This window comes from Aythya marila (genome assembly GCF_965140915.1).
Source record: "Aythya marila genome assembly, chromosome: 1".
NCBI classification, from domain to species: Eukaryota; Metazoa; Chordata; class Aves; order Anseriformes; family Anatidae; genus Aythya; species Aythya marila.
In genome coordinates, this window is record NC_139042.1 from 155,259,758 (window position 1) to 155,280,325 (window position 20,568).

The following is a 20,568-nucleotide window of genomic DNA, read 5'->3' on the forward strand; positions in this document are numbered from 1 at the left end:
AGCAAATCATGTGGTTTATGGGCAGAAAACAGACTCTTCAGGAAGGAAAAAAAATGTTCACATATAGAGATTTCCCTGTAAAGACTTCGAGGGGATAAAATTCCTTTTTCTACAGTTTGACATTTAGATTGACATATTGTCAATGCTTCATTTCTAGAGGCACAGCTCAGAAATACCCTCAAAGTTTTAGGAGGTTAGCTCATAAAGTAGCTGAGCTCTTAAAGCCTATTAAAAATTGAATTTGCCAGTGCACTGAAGATGTTAATCTCTTCCTATATCAGAATGCATCATGAAAAATAGATGAGAGTCTTGGATCCTTCTGAAATTTGGCAGTGCATTCAGCGCATAGTACAAGCAGATAACAACTCCATCTCTTATGGCTGCTTACATTTCTTTTTAAAGGATCTCATTGCTAATTGCTTGAAACTTTGCCAAGCTTTAACAGGTTGGGCTGAAATTTTCCACATAAAATAAAAAAAGGCAATATGTTTTCCTCATTTCCTGTATGCTAAATGAAGCAGGAGCCTCTGGGAAAAATAGTAGGCAATCAAATAATTAAACATTCTACCATAAAGCATACACCCAGAGAGACAAGAGCTAAAGGGAGCATATAGCTTGACTTCTGTTTTTTTTCCACTCTTTCAACACTTGACTTCATGACTTTGTTTTGCGCATAATAAAATATAATGTTATGCTACTTATTTGTTAGTGCCAACACAGTGGAAAAAAAATTACATGATGAATTTGATCATGGGTGTTCATGTGTTTTCTCCTGCTTTTATTTTTGGTTTGTTTTGATTTGGCTTGTTTTTGTGGTTTTTTTTTTTTTTTTTTTTGGTGGTGGTGGTGGTGGTTTTTTTTAGTTATTTTGGTGGTGGTGGCTTGTTGTTGTTGTTTCTTTGTTTCTTTGTTTTTGTTTTAAATAAAATTTTTTTGATAGAATCACTGGGGTACTGCTGGGACTGAAACATCAGTTCCTTATGTGTATTTAATCAGATATCCAAGACCAATGCAAGTACAAAATACTATTTAAACAATTGAATTAGAAATCCTGGTTTGCTGACTTAATAGGCTTGTGCCCCTTTTTGAAATAACTCTATTTTCTGATAAAATTCACGTTGGCTTCCCTTAGCCTTGGACAGTATGACTTCTTACTCTACATTATGCTAATTCCTGAAACTCAAAATTCTATGCCACATTTTGCCAAGTGTCTGGTGACAAAAGTAGGAAACAAACAAAGAACAAAATCTAACTGTCCAAATTTATTTCATCAAGAAAACCTTCTCTAGCCTCTGTTAAAAAAAAAAAAAAAAAAAAAAAAAAAAAAGTACTAGCTCACATGGTAAGAGGTTTTTCTATTTTGTCTCTTTGAGCAGGTTCGTGGTACCTTTTTCTCTGAGTTTTGGAGGTGTAATAGTTGGGCTTAAGCTTGAACAGAAAGTATAAAAAATTCTGGGGAAAAATTATTTGGTATGAATCATCTGGTGAGATGGTGAAATCCTGCCTACTGCAGGCTTTGTCAGTCCTTCACTTGGGCAGGGGCATATTTACATCTAGAGCCCTTGCAAAAGAGCTGTGTCAGTGCTGGGTATTAATCTGAAAGCAGCTATTCTTCACCACTACCTACTTGTTGATACTGCTTACTTCCAATCTTTGAGAAATTTGATCATGTTATTTCTTGGAGATAGAGCCTTTCTTTCTCAGCATGAGAAGTCCTTTCTCAGAAACTTAAAGCCTACAATTATCTGTACCACAGTGTGGTTTCTGACAGCACATTCTTCAACATTGCCTTCCTCAGCCTCTTACATTAAGGGGTTTTACTTTGAAAAAAAGTCTAATTTTGGTCATTTCATACGTGACTTCCTAAGACTAGCAATTTTAAAATTATGGATGCTGTATTCTAATTTAATCTAGTTGTTCCAGATGAGCGTATTTAACTATCTCCAGAGATTATAGGGGTTTTTGTTTTGCTGTTCCACCAGTCTTCCAGGACTGTTTTCTTAACCTTGACTAGTTTTTCTGTGTTTTGTTTTGTTTTGTTTTGTTTTTTAGATCTAGGTTCTTGGTGTGTTATGGTTAAATGTAAACTCATTCTGTATTCTTCCTTCTGCTCCATGCTGTGCAATGTAGACTGATGAAAAAGAAGTAACTTTTCTATAGTAGATGTGATAAAAATTCTGTTCCTTGGAGACTTCTGGCTGAAACTTCACAGCTGGAGCTCTCTCTTGCACTTCTGTTCCAACAAGCCTTTCATCTAAACCATGCTCTTTCAGCCCTAACAAGGCCATAACTCAGAATCTCCTCACTCAAGTGTCTGTAAGGCTATTTACTATTATTCTTTCATTGCAGGTGTTCAAAGCACTTCACCCTTTCTAAGATCTCTGCCCATTTAATAAATAGAAAATTATAAATGAGATAATAAATCTGTAAAAATCTTGAAAATTTGGTGGCATTCTCACTAGCATGTGTTTCACACCATAGGAGAAGCCTATATGAGAATGAGCCGGCTGCCGGAAGCGGAGCACTGGTACGTGGAGTCACTGCGATCCAAGAGCGACCACATTCCAGCACATCTCACCTATGGGAAACTGCTGGCCCTGACGGTGAGTTAATCAGCACTGCTGGGAGTTGGTCCCAGGCCTTTTCAGTAGGTAAGGTGAACGGATGGGAAGACTTTGGCCTGAAAATTTCTGATTGCAGTGTTCCAGCTGTGCTTGCTAAGGAAAGAATTTGATAGTGTGTGCTTTTTCTTTTGTGAAACATTGTACCCATGCCTGAAATATCACCTTCTCTGTGCTGAAATAAAACAATAGTTAGAGCACTGAAACTGTATAATATTTAGGTAAAAGGTCCTTCTTTATCAGTAGTTAGGTCACAAGTATAATATAAATACAAAAAAGGTATCTAGCGTTTGACCCAGGGCTCTTGTAACAACCCGTGGCAGAGCTAGGGGTGTCCTGTACTTTGCAAATTATGTCTCATGCTTTGAATTTACACTTCTTTGGAAGTATCTCTTTGAGCATGCAGAATGGAAATAATCAACTCCTGTCTAAAAGTTACTTCTAGCAAATCAGAAGAGTTGGACTTTTACATTTCTTCAAAATTTACTCTGCCTTTTCAGTAAGGAGGAACTTTCAGCTCCAGCTAGACTAGCCCCATGATAGTTACAGCAGAGTGCCAGTCCCTCCTCGATTTTCACACATTTTGAAGATGAAAAGGGTTTTCTGTTCTATTCACTAAAATAGCCCTGTTTTAAAACCACCTTTCACTTCTTTCCTATTTTTTTTTTCTGACAGTATCCTCTTTCCCGTCTGTTTCTTCCACATTTACTTTCATTGTTCGCCCCACTGGTTTCTTATATCCTTTCTACGCTCTACTGATACGCCTTTGTATGGCTTTTCAATCAGCGTGCCTCAGCCTGAATCAACTTTTCACTCAACTTTTCACCAGCTATGAGCTTTTACTTTGACCTTGTTTATGTCCTGTCCAATCTTTAAGCAAAATATGTACTTGGACACAGGGTAGAGATCAAGTTAAGAAAAACAGTTCAAAATTAATTTCAGCAGATCCTTTGCTGCTAAAAGTATCTGAATTTGCAAAAGAGGGAGAGATTAGAACAGAAAGCCTCTATCTGAGCAACAAGTAACATAAACAGAAAGAATTAAAAATTGTTCAGTCTTATCATTTAATATTAAATAGTTTTATAAAAGCTCTCTTGATGAGAGGTTTTAGCTTGTGCTAGAAGTCAAGCTGTTAGTGTTATATTCCCACTCCCTTTCAGATTCAGTCTCTGGAAAAATATTGTTTTATCAAAATTTCCAGTTCCCGTTAAAATTTTCAGATATTCACAAATGCATTTACTCACTGATTACCTTCCTCTGGAATAGAACTGTAAGTAGGTTACACAGCAGAATTACCTAAATTACCTTGTTTTTCCAGCAGATATCTTCATATCTTGCACCTAAGAATAGTATCAAAAAGACAGTATTATTGGTTTCTTCTTAGATCTTTGACACAGAAATTCCTATTTGTTAGAATTGCTGTGGGGAAAGGAAGAGATTTCTCAATTAAAATCCCTTTAGTTTTTCCTTCCCTCCTCTCCCCCCCTTTCTTTCCCTACCCTTTGTACACCATGGTTAGTTTTGTTCATTTCCTGGACTTCCGTGTATGTGAAATATAAGCCTGCTAAGGAAGGTCTTGCAGTTGCTCAGGGAAAAAAAAGTCTCTTAATTTTCTTCAAAATAACAAAACTGCTAAATCCAGTAACTCCTTACAGACATTGTGAGCCACTAAAAAGAAATTCTGGGTTTTGTCCCCTCATTGTGAATGTTCAGTTATAGGATTAACTATCAGTGACATACTCCAGCTTTGGAGAGGACGTGATGAATAATGTACACAAATCCTTATATTAGAATTGAACTGTTTGCTTTCTTCAGGGATATAAACACAAGATACATATGAGGTGGATTTTGCCTTGAGGATCTTAACTCTGCTTGTAGAAGAATGTGTCCCATTAGCAAAAAGGACAGGAGTTATATACAGCTTTGAAGACTGAATCCTTTACCATGTTAGGCCAATAAAGTACTCTGCCTGTCCTTTCCCAATGCATTCTTGCTATTCTGTACTCACCCTTTGCCATAATTGTAGTCTGTTCCCATCACACCTGTTTATTATCATCTCTTGACACTTTTTTCTTATATTTCTGCCACTTCTTCTGATATTCAGGGCAACACGTACAGATAGGGCTCATGTCTATTCTAATAACAGAAGCATAAGCTGAAAATGCAGCGCTGATGTCCTTCTTGCCTGTAGTGACATTTTCATAAATGCAAGAAAACACATTGATGACAACGTAATTAGAGATAGTGGGAAATTTCACAGGTGGATATTTCATTCATGATAAAAATGTTAATTTGTCTTTTTTTGTATTCAAATTCATTTATTTGGTTCTTTTAGTAACAAAGTCTGAAAAGATATTCAATAAAAAATTGGATGATGGAGAGATTTCGCAGTATAATACAAATTTTTATCTCTGTGTTGGTCACTTATCCCTAATAAGTTTTGCAGTCTACCATCTGCTTGATGATTCACATTAAATGAATTTTGACTAGTTTCTAGTTTCTAGCCTGTACTAGTATTAGTTCCCATCACAAATATATGATTGCTATAAATGACATCCTTCCTGCAAGACTGCACAGACTTTCTTGGGATTCAGTAGCTCTAGAACTACTCCCTTTGGCGTAGTTGTTTCAGTCCATATTGATCATGAGGTACCACGGTGATTTATTCTTCCATTTAACTTTGCTATCTAGGCTCATGGTCATTTATTCACAGCCAGTGTATTTATGAGGGAGAAAAGTCTACTTCACTAAGTTTTCAGATGTTAGAGGAGAGGTGTTTTAGAGGCTTGTTTCCCTTCATCTGTCATATGCATTTTGGAATTAAACCTTCAGACTTTTTGCAGTCTGAATGCAAGTAATGAGACAAACCTATTGATAACACTTCTCTGTCTCTTTCCCAGGAGAGAAATGTGAGACTGTTGATGAAATGAAGGGTAGGAGTAGGTGCTAATATAGATAGAAAATTCTTCTCTGTCTGTGAAGTTGAGGGATGGGGGGCAAGAGGAGTAGGATTTCAGACAAGTTCCCAAGTCTCAGCCAAAGGCAATTGTATTATTGTACTATTGAAAAAAAAAAAAAAAAAAAGAGAGAGAGAAAAAAAAAGAGGCAGTAAAATCTAACCTGTAAAGTTCACAAATTCGGCTATGTTTTACTTCCTGACTTACATTCCAATAAAGCGATAAAGTGGCATAATTTCAACCCCTGTTTTTTGTCCCCTTAAGTCTGTTGCCAGTATTAATGCTTACTTCATGACACAAAGAATTTATTGCTTTAGTGCTAATCTAGATACCTGCACCAGCTTCTTGTACCTTATGTGTTTTTTTTTGTTTGTTTTGTTTTGTTTTTGTTTTGTTTTGTTTTTCCTTCCTATGAGGAAATGTGAGGCTGACCTATAAGCATTGTGTAGACTGGAAAACAGCTTGCTCATTATAGCAGGCTATCATTTCTCAACTTCCAGCAAAAACTTGTCAGTTTCATAGACAGAGACACAGAAACAAGAACATTCTAGAGTGTAAACCATTATTTTATTCATGTTGTCTGGCCTTGGTTCTGTCAAACACAAACTAGAATCTCTGGACATAAAAAAGCATCTTTTCTGAATTCATGATTACCTATCCATGTCCTTTTTTCCTTTTTTTTTTTTTCTTTTAATAATGTGTTTTCCAGCACACTTAAAATAAAGGCACATTATTCTACATGAGTTTAGTAGCTTAGCAATGAAAAAATGTATGTTATCTATACATTTATTTCCAACTTGAACAATAACCACACCACATGAACAATCTGGTCTAAATAAAATATTAAGTCTACTTTGAGTAGGAAATTGGACAGGATGATATCTTAAGGTTTTTTCCAGCCTGAATTGTTCTATGATTCTATGTAGCTATCTTTGTTTTTATGCTGAAGCTAATTCTAGTTTACTAAAATGCATTATTCTGAGTCAAGGCCCTTGTACAGACATGTTTAATATTAAAGACTATTATTCTCTTATATTAAAAAGAGATTTTAAAGAAGAATTAGGTTGTACTGGAATGGGTTACCTTTTCTAAGCTCTAAAAAAAGTAATTCACAATTCACTCACCGTGATAAACTTAAAATGATTGCAATCATGCTGTGAGTGACAGATATTAATTTATGTCATCATCTCTATCCATTTGCATGTAGCTAATGTTGCTACTGTTCCGAAGGGCAATTTAAATTTTAAACTTGCATTTTATAAGAGATGAGTTGAACAATAGCAAACAAAAACATAATCTATGCTATTTAATTTCATTTGTGCTAATTCTCATATTTTTTTATATGCTCAATATAAATGCACATAATTTGTAGATGATTTCATTCATAAACTTGCAGATAGTGTGAAAAGTCTTCATAAGAAAACATGAAGTTATTTCTGTTCAACATTCTCTTCCACAGAGATGAACAACACAAAATCTCTGAGAGTGTTAATAAGCTTGCTTAATTCTAGAAATAATTTAATGAATAGTACAAAATGTACTTATTCAAAAACAGGGAAATTCTTGAAACATTTTTTTTTTAGGTTAGAATTATGGGAAAATTGAGAATATAGGGTGTTACAAGCCCAATTTCTAACAGTTTATTAGACAAACCTGAAAAAATGTTTTCTTCTCTAAAGGCTACATAAATTTTTGCATGTGTATACCTGGAAATATGGAATGATGCAAAACCAAGGAAACCCAATAAAAGGAAAAAGTGAAATAAAAATCCAAATAAAACAAGCTTCCCTTCACCACCCCTGAAAACTTGCTGAGGACAACATCGGGTCCAGCAACATAATTTCAAATGCTGAATGTGACATTTCTTCACAAAATTATTCTCAGTTATATTTACTTTCTGAATAACAGTAAATATACATTCCTAAAACTCAAAATACACTGTTAAACTTGTAATAACTTTAATTTACATTTTAATATCGATAGTATAAACACAAAGCAAAACACACACACAAGAACAAACCACACACACACAGAAAACTATATGTTAGTTTGTCATTGATAACTGAAACACCTAAATGGCATATACGCATGCATACTGCATATTTGTATGCAATAGAAACTTTTGAGTCAATTATTTACTAATGATAAAATATTTTTTAAGTTTTACTAATGATAAAATATTTTTTACGTTTTGTTGTAGTTTTTTTTTTTTTTAATGCAGATACTTGTGTTTTGTCTTGATAGCTTTTTGTGATACAAGAAATGCCAGGTGGACTTTGATGTGCTGCTGTATCTGCAGAAAAAAGAGACCAACTTAAGGTTCTAAAGGAATGACTAATGAATTTACAGTTCCATAAGTCACAAGTATTTCATAACCCATATATTGGATAATGCTATATGTTCATATCTAAAGATTAAAGATTACTAGTCTACAATTTTCCTGATAATATATTAGAACAGCAAAAAATGAGACGTTAAAAAACATGATTAGTAGCTCAACTAGTAGAATAACGGAAAAACAGACAGGTGTTTGTGGCTTAAGTTGGTGCTTTTGTTATTGTTTATTTTTCAGAAATCTGTGGCTCTTTAGGACTTACTTCAGAGCTTTAGCATTTTATATTTCCAATGTTTTTTCATGTCTTTAATTTGTTACATTGAATAAATTACACGATAAATTTGTCAGAGGGACATGCTAGTTGACCTGGCCCGTCTACTTGTATTACATGAGTCTAGAGTCACAGAACCTGAGCCTCATCCCTTGCTTAGCTAATTTATTGCTGTATCACAAAGAAAAACATAATTTTTGTAAAGTATTTAAAATTGCAAGGCTCCCAGTTCTAAGATAAAAACAAGTCTGTCAGAATGACAGTGCCAGGTGAGGCCTTGAGCATAAGCTGTAATTTATTTTCCATTTTATGAACAGACCTTCCAGAAGAAAAAGGGTTGGCAATCATCTAAAAACATAAAATAAAAATCATGCATAAGTAAGGTTTTTATAATTTTCTTTTCTTCTGTCACTTTAATCTCCTCTTAGAGAGAAGACTGAGAAGCCCTCTCTTCTCATGTCTGGCCTCTGCCATCAGGCCATGGATGGCTGTTGTAGTAGCACTCAAGTCTGAGAAGCTTTATTTCAATTATAGATAAATTTGGTTTGAAGATTTGTTTCATCTGTTATGAGTGAAGTTGAGCCCACAAACCACCCCTCACAGCTTGCAGCAGTGCCTGTAATTGCAGTGCCTGTAATGTATTTAGGGCAGCCCCATATTGTAACATTTATCATTTTGCATATAGGAATTACAGGCTTTACTCTATTCCTTTGGAAAAAAAAATGCACAGTGTTTCTTGCATTTTACATGGCTCCACACAGTGCTGTTAATGTCCTGTTTTTTACTGTCTTGGAAAATCACCCAAAGTGCTATAAAAAAATTTACTTTGCCTTGTAAAATTTCTGTGTTACAGCTCCAAACCATATTAAATTCAGTAATAATCACCCTAGAATGTTCCCTAAAATCTAAAATATTTTATTTTAAAACATTTTCTCCAAAGGGGTATGGTGAGAAAGGAGGACATAGACTGATAGTGGCAGTGTTTTGGATTAAAATAAAAGAAACAGGATTGTGTCATTCTGGTATCGACACTGAAGTTAAATACATTTTTTAAGGTTCAGAATATTCCCTCCTCAGTGGGTGGCCCGATTTTTGCCCACAGTTGTTTGTTGCTTATTTTCCAGACAAACAGAAGGCCAGAAAGCTATGCTGCCATTGTTGGTTAGTTGCTAAATTACTCAGAGTGCCACTGTCAAGTACCCTAGTACATTCAGTAATTGGTGTAGTCCTTGAAAGTCATCTCAAAATAAATATAAATAAGTGACAGCACAGAAGGAAATGGAAGGTAGGAAGAACAGAAAGACACGGGACAGCACAGGCAAAGGGGAACATAGTGCAATAGCGAATAGACTAATTCAACAGATTCTGTTTCTGTAATTATTTGCTTATTGTGTTCCAACACAGAAAGCAAATTTGAATTTGGATAGCTCTGTTATATTGTCGCTTTTTATTTCACTGTTCAGTTGCTACCAATTGCTATCAACTTACACCAGTTAGAAGGACGCATGGGCAAAGTAGTACAGCCATGAAGTCAGAAGAGTTAGTTCTCTTCTGAGTTAGCAATTGAAAAGCTATATGTTAAATGTAGGTAAGATTTCCTAGAACAGTTTAACCCTTCTTTTAAGAATTAATAACTTTAAAACAACAAAATATATATTTTTAATGATATTTATTTTGGGAATGATAAATAGATAGATACATACATGCTATATACATACTATATACATACTACACATACAAAAATCTTAAAACTATTAAAATACTTTTTCTGAATGGGTCATCTGATTAGATGAGCAAAGCTGTTAGATGTTTCATCTTGGGAGGCTAAATGCCCTGGATGTTAGTACTGTATCTAGGAAGACTTTTTTTATATTCTTTTTTCTTTTTTCTTTTTTTTTTTTTTTTTAATAATGAAAATCATGTATTTCACTTAAACTCACAAAATAACAAAGTACAAATGACACTGAATACTTCAGTAGACCCTCCCTAAGAAATCCAGTTGAGCCAAGAAACGTCCACTTCTCTGTTCTGTGTTCAGTTTGTCTTTGAGTCTGACACAGACACTGTAATTTTTCTTGCCACTTTAAATTCCTTGGGGGTTAAAACTGATCCAAACACAAGGTTTGGATTTAGTTATGAAATTTGCAAAATGTCAGAAGTTGTTTTTGTTTTCAGTTTACAAGCAATTTGTTTGTAGGGGATGGGGGAGTCTCTTCAATGTGGAAAGTCATGTTTATTGACTTCAGAACCATAAGCCCTATTTATTTATTTATTATTTATTAAGTATGGTTATCTGGTGCATCTGGAGCATTAACACCTCCAGGCTGAATGTCAGGATTTCCAAACTACAGAAATCTCAATAAATGACATCTATTGAGCTTGTATTTCTTCTGAGATTAGCTGCATGCCATAAAAATTGCATCCATAGATATACTTTTCAGTCCCCTTAGGATATATATTTGGCTGCATGCCAAGTTTAACAGAACTAATTGTAAAATTGAGTATTTTCATTTAAATAGAAAATCTCCATCTTACTGGTTGGTAAATTACTCTGATGCAGGTATTCAGGCACGTAACCCCTAACTAACCTCCTTCAGGGATCTCATCTTCTGTATCTTGTTTCTAACTTCCTGCAGACAGGAAAAGGGGAGCCCTAAACTTCTCACTTTACTCAACATAAATTTAAAGCTTATTACAGAAAACACCAGTGACACAGGATGAACTGCTTCCATTAAAGAGAGAGATCTTTTTGTTTTGTTACATGGTTGAATGTAGCTGCCAGTCACCTGTTATTACTCTGTGTGTAGTAATTTTGTCAGTAATCATAGAAAAATGCAAGATATAAGCCAAATTTACCATAGAAGAAATTCATAGGACTCAGTGAAAACAGTATCTGGAGATAGTGAATTTATATTCTGCTGACTGGCTAGTGAAATATGAGAAGATATTAATACACAATTTTATCAGAAAATATAAAATGTGGCTTAAGACTGAATGGAAAGGAAAGTGCCTAAAATTTACTTAACATTTCATTACATATTCTCAAAATAAAATTATCCAAAGCTTAATGACCAAGGCGAATGTTTCAATATAGGTCTAGACAGTAAATAAATCAGATGGTATGGAATGAAAAATTTTAAAGGTTTATTTAAGATTGCACACAATCTTCATGAGTGTTAATCATGATTTAAAATGAAGTAAGTAGCTTTTAGACTTCCAAGTTGCCCCCCCCAAAAAAAAGACTAAAAAATAGGTATATATTAAAAAACAAAAAAAAACACTTCAAGGAAAAAAACAAAACAAAACAAAAAAAACCCTCTGCCTATATTTCTTTTCTATACCATATTGAATGCTTTAGTAAAATGAGAATGCTTTTTGTGATATGAGACCCATAAAACAAGAAAATGGATGGGAAATAGCTCTAATATATTAGTTCTTAATCAGATACATACTGCTTTACTTGAAGAAAATATCACCTTAATATACTCTGAATCATGCCCTGAGCCAGTAAAGTTATGAGCTGTGCTTTAGATTCCTAAATCTGTATGTAAGCAGTGATGTCACATTCAAAAATGCTTAAGCTCCAGTGGATTCCAACCAAAGTCAATGGGCAGTGCTTAAATCTCAGCTCTCTGGTTATCATGCCATTAATTATCCCCATAGATGTAGACTCAAGAACCCACTTTATATTAATATTTTCTAAAATACCCTTGGCTCATAGAATAATTCCACTGACTTTAGTAGAAACTGAGTCAGGCTAGTAGATGGGTTTTTAATCAACAGAATTACACCAGTGGTTAAAGGAGCACTGGGGTGATGCATCTAGAATCATAGAATCATAGAATCATAGAATATCCTGAGTTGGAAGGGACCCTTAAGGATCATCAAGTCCAACTCTTGACACCGCACAGGTCTACCCAAAAGTTCAGACCATGTGCCTAAGTTCACAGTCCAATCTCTTCTTAAATTCAGACAGGCTCGGTGCAGTGACCACTTCCCTGGGGAGCCTGTTCCAGTGTGCAACCACCCTCTCTGTGAAGAACCCCCTCCTGACGTCCAGCCTAAATTTCCCCTGCCTGAGCTTAACCCCGTTCCCGCGGGGTGCGCATCTAGATGGAAGCGCACCACTTCCACCTAATGTGCAAATAGAGGATTAAACTAAATCAAGATATTGTATTGTATTGATCCTGTGAAGGCTTATTTCTCAAAGTAACCCACTGGATTACATTAGTGGTGTTCAGACTTGCTTGTGTGAGGACTCTGGTCCAGTGAGATGACTGGGGAGGACAGCATCCGTCACAACATCAGGGTCAAGAATACGTGAATGTGTCATACTGGACAATAACTAAGAAAGTTGCTTCATCTTTACTGTGAGGTAAACATTTGCATATGGTGAATATCATATAATAGTAGTTACAGATTTATCCCCTGATGTCCTCCAAAGTAATTAATTTATTGCTCCTATACACTGAGATTAATATATTACAAGAAACAGATAAAGTATTCTCCCATTCTTGGTTACTAGAGAGCCAGAACTTGAGAGTATCAGTGCTGGTAATTTCTTACTGTGCTTATCTAAGGATATAGGGGAGGAAAACTTTCTTTGAAAAGGTGGCATGGAAAAGGTAGGTAAAAACACACTGGTTTTAGTTGGGCAATGCTGAAAGAAGGGCTTAGGATGACTGTAAACTTTACCCTCTTACAACTGTCTGTTTTTATAATAACGTGTACTACTCATTGCAAATCTTGCCTCACGTACAGGTGTTTTTCTGGACCAGATATTAACTTTTAGAAGCCAATGCTTCTTTGCTATGTTTCATTGTTTTTATTTTATTATTGTAAAGAAGCGCTAAGATTTGTCTCTGCTGCACAAGAAGTATAGATACTGAGATAAATTTTGGACCTTTGATGTGAGTAAGGCAAATCCCATGTACTTAAGTGGGATTAGCATTTGACATACAAATTGTAGTGCAAGGCATTCATGTTCTAATTCAGAATAAAAAGAGTTGCAGAAACAGAAAAATGAGGAAAAAGAAGAATCTGCTGATTTAGATGCTTTAATAGTAGATATTACATTAATTTTGTAAGTATTAAGTTAGAGGAGGGATGGAGATCTTGTGAATATCAGTTACCTCATTATAAGATGTAACTAACTAAAACTTTTGAAAAGTTTATTGCTAATTTACTCAGTTATACACCATGTAAATTGTGTTTTTACTGTTCTGTGACATGTTTTATAAGGCAAAAGGAAATGTTTATGAAACAGGTCTGCAATAATTTAAAGAAACCTGAAATGAAGCCACAGGTTCAGTTCAGACATATTTTCTCTCCTAGCGTACTCGCTGTTACTGAAGGGGAATATCCTCATGGGGAAGAAGGAAATATCTGAAATGATTGCTTTTTTTTTTTTTTCTCCTTCATTCAGCGTCTGTATTTTAATCAACCTTCTATTAAGAAATCTTTCCATAATTCAGTTCTTTTTATTAAAAAAAATGAATGCTTGACCAAAAAAAAATGAGCAGATTTGGGGAATGACAGTCAACTGCATTAGTGATGCAGTTAAAGATGGTGAAACTATATCGAGGAGTGAAGTTTCTGTTCTTCTGATTAAACCCTTGTGCATTTGGAGAACGACTACTATTTACAAAATATGAAATTGGTTTAAATTGCAGAGACCACCTAACTAGTTGAACCACCTTGCTGGTAGCCACTGTGTCACCATAGTTTACACAAGAGAGTTATTCAGAGCTGCTCAGCTGTATTAGTCTTTTCCAATTTTATTAGCATCTCAGGGTCCTTGGGCCTCCAGCAGCCTGAAGCGCACCAGCTGCCTCAACATGAATTTGGCACAGTCTGCCGGCACAGGGAGGGGAAAATTGGGGGGTGTTATGAAAACATTAGATTTGTCCTCATTGTTTAAATGTTTTAAGGATAAATGCAGGGTATTTTACTTATCTGTCAGATGTCATTAGCTAGCTTTCTTTCTTTTGTCATGGTAATCATACGTCTTTTGTAGGAAAGACTGGTTAACCAAATGTCTGACCATATTAGTAAGGTCAGACCCATTGTCTTGTCTCTAAGGAAGAAGCAACCAAGGAAACAAAACCCCTTGCAGTCAACTTCTACAAAGAACAGGTGTCTTAAAAATCAACCTCCTGAATTTATATTTAACCATTTAACTGTTTCCCTGCCGAAACTGCAAGCAACCAGCCATTCTGATTTGAAGTCTGCATTATTTGTGAAGAACAGGATCTTTCTGAAAGCCAGGACAACTGGCATGCTAGGTTATAAGAGTCATGTGTCAGTTAAATTTACTTCTTTATGTTTAATTTCTGCAAGGTGGTAATCACTGGCAATTCTTGTTTATTTAGGCCCAGGAAAAAGAATGAAGTCTTCTTTATTAATGGAAAACTGCTGAAAGTTTGTCTTCATTATAGGGTAAGGTCCAGGTCTGATAAGGAGAGTGTCAGCACAGTCTTCCAAATTGATTATTGAACTGTCTTCATTATGAATTTTTTCCTCAGCAACGAGATTGCCATTCATTGTTTTATGTTTTTGTATCATTATGTCTCAGTGCACTGAGAAGCCATAAATATGCCAGTGCTTCTGTGAAGAGGATCTCCATTAGGGTTTGGGCTAGGACCACCCACTTATTTCTCCTGAGCAAACCAGTAGCTGTCAGATAGCACCTTTTCATTAGCTATTGACCTGGACTGGATGTGAACTGGTGACCAACAGGTGAAAGATATTCTGTATCCCATTATTAATCCTCAGAGCCATCAAGTCCTTCTATTAAAATCTTATGAATAACTTTTTTATCCTTCAAATAAGTCTGCTAGTATGCAATTGTAAACTTATATTTTTTGCTTTGTAAAGTTGCCAAAGCATGTGGTTGTGCATATACAACCTGCTGCTAGAAATTGGGAGGTTTCCAGTGTTTCTCAATACATGCATCTGTATGGATCAATATACATAATGGTGAACATGCACACAAAATGCCTTCCTGCACTAAGACTGAACTAAGGTACTTTTCAGCAGTTTAAACAATTTTTGTGGATTTTCTTTAAAGCTAGATTTTTTTTTCCCCCTCATGCTATGTGTTTTATTTTACATATGATGGGAAGGGACAATGACAGGATTGTCATCTAACTGTAACTACACAATGCCAACATTCTGTTATGGTAGTTTACGTGTATATTGGATAGTTGAAAAAATATACATATGCTAAAGTTTAATTGTAAAATAGCCTGATTCTGTCAAATAATTGGATTTCATATCATTTGACACAACCATACAGCATATTAAATCTATGCTGAGGTATTGACATTTTAGCAGCAGCCAGATGGCACCAAAGAGGACACATTAGATGGTATGTTAGAAGCTTCCTCAGAATGCCATTCTGCAAGAAAACGTTTTTTGTTTGTTTGTTGGTTTGTTTGTTTTTTAATAAATATGGAACAAAAATGATGGTCAACATGAACAAATGGAGCTGTGCTGATCATTTGTAGTCAGATTATTTCATGTCCTGGGTGACATAGTGTAAGATTTCCCCCCTCCCCCTTTTCCTGTTAATGAGTATTTGGGCCTGTTAATAGCACAGTCTTTCTTTTGATGCTATTTACTGGCACCTGTCATCATTACGTACTTCAGGTCTCCTGACAGGCCTGAACTTGAGTGCAGTATGCCATTTGGAAAGTGCGAAAAAGAGTAGAGCAGTCATGTTTTTTTGGTTTTCGTAGTAAATGAAAATTAATCATGTCTGACAAATGTTTGGGGCCTTAAAGTTCTGTAGGCAGAAGCTACATATTTTGTGACTGTATTCAATGAACTGTCCTTTTATGTTCTAGAAATAGACACAGAGACAGAGTGCAACCAGCTAAAATTAATGGTGTTTGTTTGTTTAAACAACAGCAAGAACAAAACAACGATGCAAAATGTGTAAATGTTAACTCTGCCAGAATTACGGATACATACGCTTGGTGCTTGTCATTTTGGAACCTCAAGTCTGGGTTTACATGTGTCATGGTAAATTTGGCCAGAGTAAGAATGCCAATCTTGGAGTTAAAAGTGTTTAATTATAAACCTTGACCCCAGTAAATTTAATTTGAATAATTATTTTATATTAACCCAAATTTACCACGTTTTCAATTGGAGATGATTTCATTCACTTTTTGTTCTCAACTATGGTTGTATGCAATTAAAATAAATGTATTTAATCTTTAAATGTGTCTTTATTACTCTTGTAGATGAGGGAAAATTAGTCTGGACTATATGTAATATGGTACTCTTTTCTGAAAAAGAAAAAAAAAAAAAAAAAGGATAGCATATTCTGTCATGCAATTACACCAGTTGGTTTGCAGAAGCTTTGGAGTTATGTATCTAAGGTATAAGGGTTTACCAAAGTAAGTTTACTAAATAATCAGGTTAAACTCTTATTGCCTATGAGTTTTCATATTATGAAACTTCAATACTGTAAATGATTCAGTCTGCTTGTATGTCAACCAGGATGCTCCCTTGGAAATTTTCCATTTGTTTTGGTTTTGATAGAACCTAGTCTTGATATACTTCTTGGTGTGCTGCAGAACTTCTTTCTCTCTTTATTTAATTGTTTTTAATTGTTTTTATTCCCCTTGAGGGGAACACTGAGAATGTGGAGCAGCTGTAATCATGAACAGACCTCATTACTATTCTTATGTTAGCTTGTGGGATAGTGCAGGATGTTTTCAATGTCTGTTTCCAGACCACAAAACTTGAGAAAGCCTATATCTGTGAAATAACTATCAGGGCAACCTTGAGAGGTGCACACCACAACGCCTTTCTTCCACCATGGTTAAACTTTACTGTTCTTTATTCTGGAGGCTTTCTATTTCATAATTCAAAACACAGCAACTAATTTCATGGGGACTGGAATAAACAAGTCACAGGTATCTTATCAAATACCTAATGCTGATTTGCATTTGAGTATCAAACTAGGCTACTCCAGTTTTTTGTTTTTTGTTTTTTTTTTTTTTTTTTTTCTAATGAAAAGAGTAATCACTACTAATGGCTCTGCTCTGGCACTTTGTACCCCATAGTGCAACTTCAGTGGCTTGGTAATTTCGGTGACAAGAAAAGCTGTGGCTTAGAGTATTCCTGCTCTTCTCTTTTCAAAATAAAAACACCTTTTCTGTTTTTTGTTTGTTTGTTTGTTTGTTTGTTTGTTTTTTGACTGCTTTGACATCACATTGACCATCATCTCTAAAAGTTACCCTTTCTGCTTACGTTTTATGATTAACAGAACTGACTTCTGATGAAATCTTACTTGCCCCATTAAAATCAGTATTTTATATTTCTATTCCTTCATTTGCAGTGCCTTTATTATTGGCTGTGTATATAGTGTTATTTCATAGAACCAAAGCACACTTTTCCCCTTCGCCTCTTGTGGTTTTGTTTGTTTGTTTGTTTGTTTTCCAAAGGGGATGACTGAAACTTCCTCCCACCCTCCCTTCCAATTTTACCCTTTTAGCTGATGCATGTCCAGAAAAGTGTGGAGTTCCATGTTCACTCCAAGCCCTTTACAATATATTTTTTTGCAGTATACTTCTGCCATTTCCTTACTTCTTGGACACTGATGATGTTGGACACATTTCTTCCTCGGTCTGGAGATCTGCAGTGTAAAGTAGCTGACCACAAAACTTTCTCTAACACTTAAGCAATCATATTTACTTAGGTTAAGTGTAGCAATAATAGTAGTTGTTTTTCTCTAGTGCCTGGAGTTTGGAAATTGTAACTGCACATGATGGCTCCATGGTGACACACTGTTAAAATAATCTTTCCTCTTTTTCCCCCTCTTTTTTTTTTTTTTTTTTTTAAGGGACGCAAGAGTGAGGCAGAAAAGTACTTCGTGAAGGCTATTCAGCTGGATCCTACCAAAGGCAACTGCTACATGCATTATGGTATGTTTTAGATAGATAGGGTTTCCACACATATTCCAGGCCTGCCATTAATCTCAGAGTGATTAAGGATTTGAAAAGTGCTACTGGCATAATACCTTCTTTAAAGGGAAAGAAACTAATCTGCCATGTATAACTTCATCTCCATTTCAATTTGTTAATAACTACAGAGGGAGAGGTGAAGATTTTCTTATTTTTCATAGCTTTCCTCCTATGAGGGGAATTTCAGTATCACTGCTTCTCTGGAAAAGAAGAAAGGTGACTGCTGCCATATGTCAAAACCTCATGGCCTGGAATATCATTATTAACAGTTTTGGCCTAAATTGTGTGACGGTGGGTGGGCAACTAAAAGTTTTACTTTAGTGTGCATGAGTTTTACATATTGAAGTGTCTGGGTTTTGTTTAAGATTTATGGGTCTTAAATCTTCCTCCTTCCCAGCATCTTCATGGCTTGAAATGGATAAGTATTAAAAAGGTTTCAACAAGTTGGCTATATCTTTGTCATACTAAAGCATAAATGTGCCTAAAGCACACAGTTAATTTGAAGGTATCTTTATAAGTTTGGATTGGTTTTGCTAGATGTGCAAAGAATATTTCCAGATGTGATTACTCCCGAGGAACCAAAAATACCTAACTTTATGGACTAATTCTTACTGATAATAGACAAATCTAAAAATAAATAAATAAATAAAGTCCATTGTAGTTGAGTGTACTGGGTCTGGCTGGAATGTTAACTTTCCTGGCAGCAGCCCATACAGTGCCGTACTCTGTACTTGTAGCTGGAACAGCAGTGTTATCACACCAGTGTTGTGTCTGCTGCTGAGCAGCAGTGGCACAGCATCGGGCCTTTCTCTAACCCTCCTAGGGGGTGGGCAAAAAGTGAGGAGAGAAACATCACTAGGGCAGCTGACCTAAACCAATCAAAGGGATATTCCATACCATGTGGTGTCACACTCAGCAATAAAAGGTGGAAACAGGAAGAAGAGGGGAGGGGTGGGCTCTCGTTGGGAAAACATCGATCCTCCTCTCGAACACCGGCTACGTGCGTTGAGGCCCTGCTTCAAGGACATGGTCAATCATCGCTCATTTGTGGGAAGTAGAGAGTAATTTCTTTCCTCTGCACTTCCATATAGCCTTCATTTATTTTATTAGTTTGTTTTCCTCCCTTCTTTTTATTTTTCCCTTTCCCTCTCCCTTTTTCCCCTTCCCCTTTTTATTTCCCTTTAGTTAAATTGTTTAGTTCATAATAATCTTTATTTAATTATTATTATTATTTCCCTTTAATTAAATTATCCTTATCTCAACCCGTGAGTTATTCTTTGCTTTGCTTTTCCCCCTCCTCATCTAAAAGAGGGGGAGTGAGAGAGTGGTTGTGGGGTTTAGCTGCCCAGCATGGTAAAACCACCACATTGAGGAAAAAGGTAGGGAACCATAGGCACACTGTATATTCTTTGTATATTGTTTTGATTTCCTCTTCTAATTCTAAATGGTGAATGTAAAATAAGTGAAATTAAGTGGCCAAAATGGAAAATTAACCTCACTTAATAACCATGTCTTTACTTTGGGTGATTTCTTTGTCTGAATTGCTCACATACTGTATTTCTGTTTGATCCTATTCAGTGTAAAATTCTGCGTGTTAGACTCCCATAATTAATGGATACATTGTTACTTTGAATGTGTCATGGTGTTTAAATGAATGTAGCTCAGTGTTGCATTATTTTGTATTATAGGTCATTTCAGTTAGTGACATTGTCTTCTATTTACGCCTGTACAGATAAATTTGATATGCATATAAGCTCCATTATTTGAATTTGATATTAGTATACCTGATGATATCTTAAGATAATGAGAAAAAGTTGAAGTAGATTGTTTCTTGAAATCCTACTCCATCCCATTCCAGCCTTTCATATTAAGAAATCTATCTTTAGCGAATAGGAAATCTATTTGAATACAAATTCAAAGGTAGGTCTCAACAATCCATTCTGGCATTGAAGTTAGGATTGTGTGTATTTTATTACAGGTCTAGACTTTTTTTTTTCTCTCTCATTGCTTGATCAATTTGCCTGTCTTTTTTTTCAAGCAGGCATCATTTTGTGTTGGCCTATAAGCTAAATGCAAGCTTATTCAAATCATCATTCATCTCTGATGTATTTGTTTCTTCATTACCAGACTACAGTATTAAAATGGTGTATTGTTTCCTCATTAAGATTATTCCTTATCACTTCAGGCACAGGACTTCCTAAAATTTGAAATAAATTGTCCTTACTTTTTTCTCTTTCTCTCCTTTCATTCTCTACTTTCCTTTACACTTATTTATTGTATTGATCAGGAATCTTTAGTGTATGTTACCAGGAAAATTCCAAATATTAAACACTAGTCCCTAGTGAACACTTTAAGTATATCTCTGCATCCCATAAATTTGTTTTAGCACCTTGTCACAGGTATGGTCCAT

General features: G+C 35.4%; 1 protein-coding gene across 3 annotated transcripts in view; it reads left to right on the forward strand.

The window, feature by feature from the left end:
• The window catches only part of TMTC2 (transmembrane O-mannosyltransferase targeting cadherins 2), a 261,535-nt gene that overhangs the window by 199,300 nt on the left and 41,667 nt on the right, over positions 1-20,568 (forward strand). For all 3 annotated transcript variants that reach the window (XM_082773154.1, XM_082773155.1, XM_082773156.1), the window contains exons 8-9: positions 2,482-2,603; positions 18,038-18,119. In XM_082773154.1, the coding sequence (XP_082629280.1) occupies positions 2,482-2,603; positions 18,038-18,119 (204 nt within the window). The remainder of the gene's footprint in view (positions 1-2,481; positions 2,604-18,037; positions 18,120-20,568) is intronic.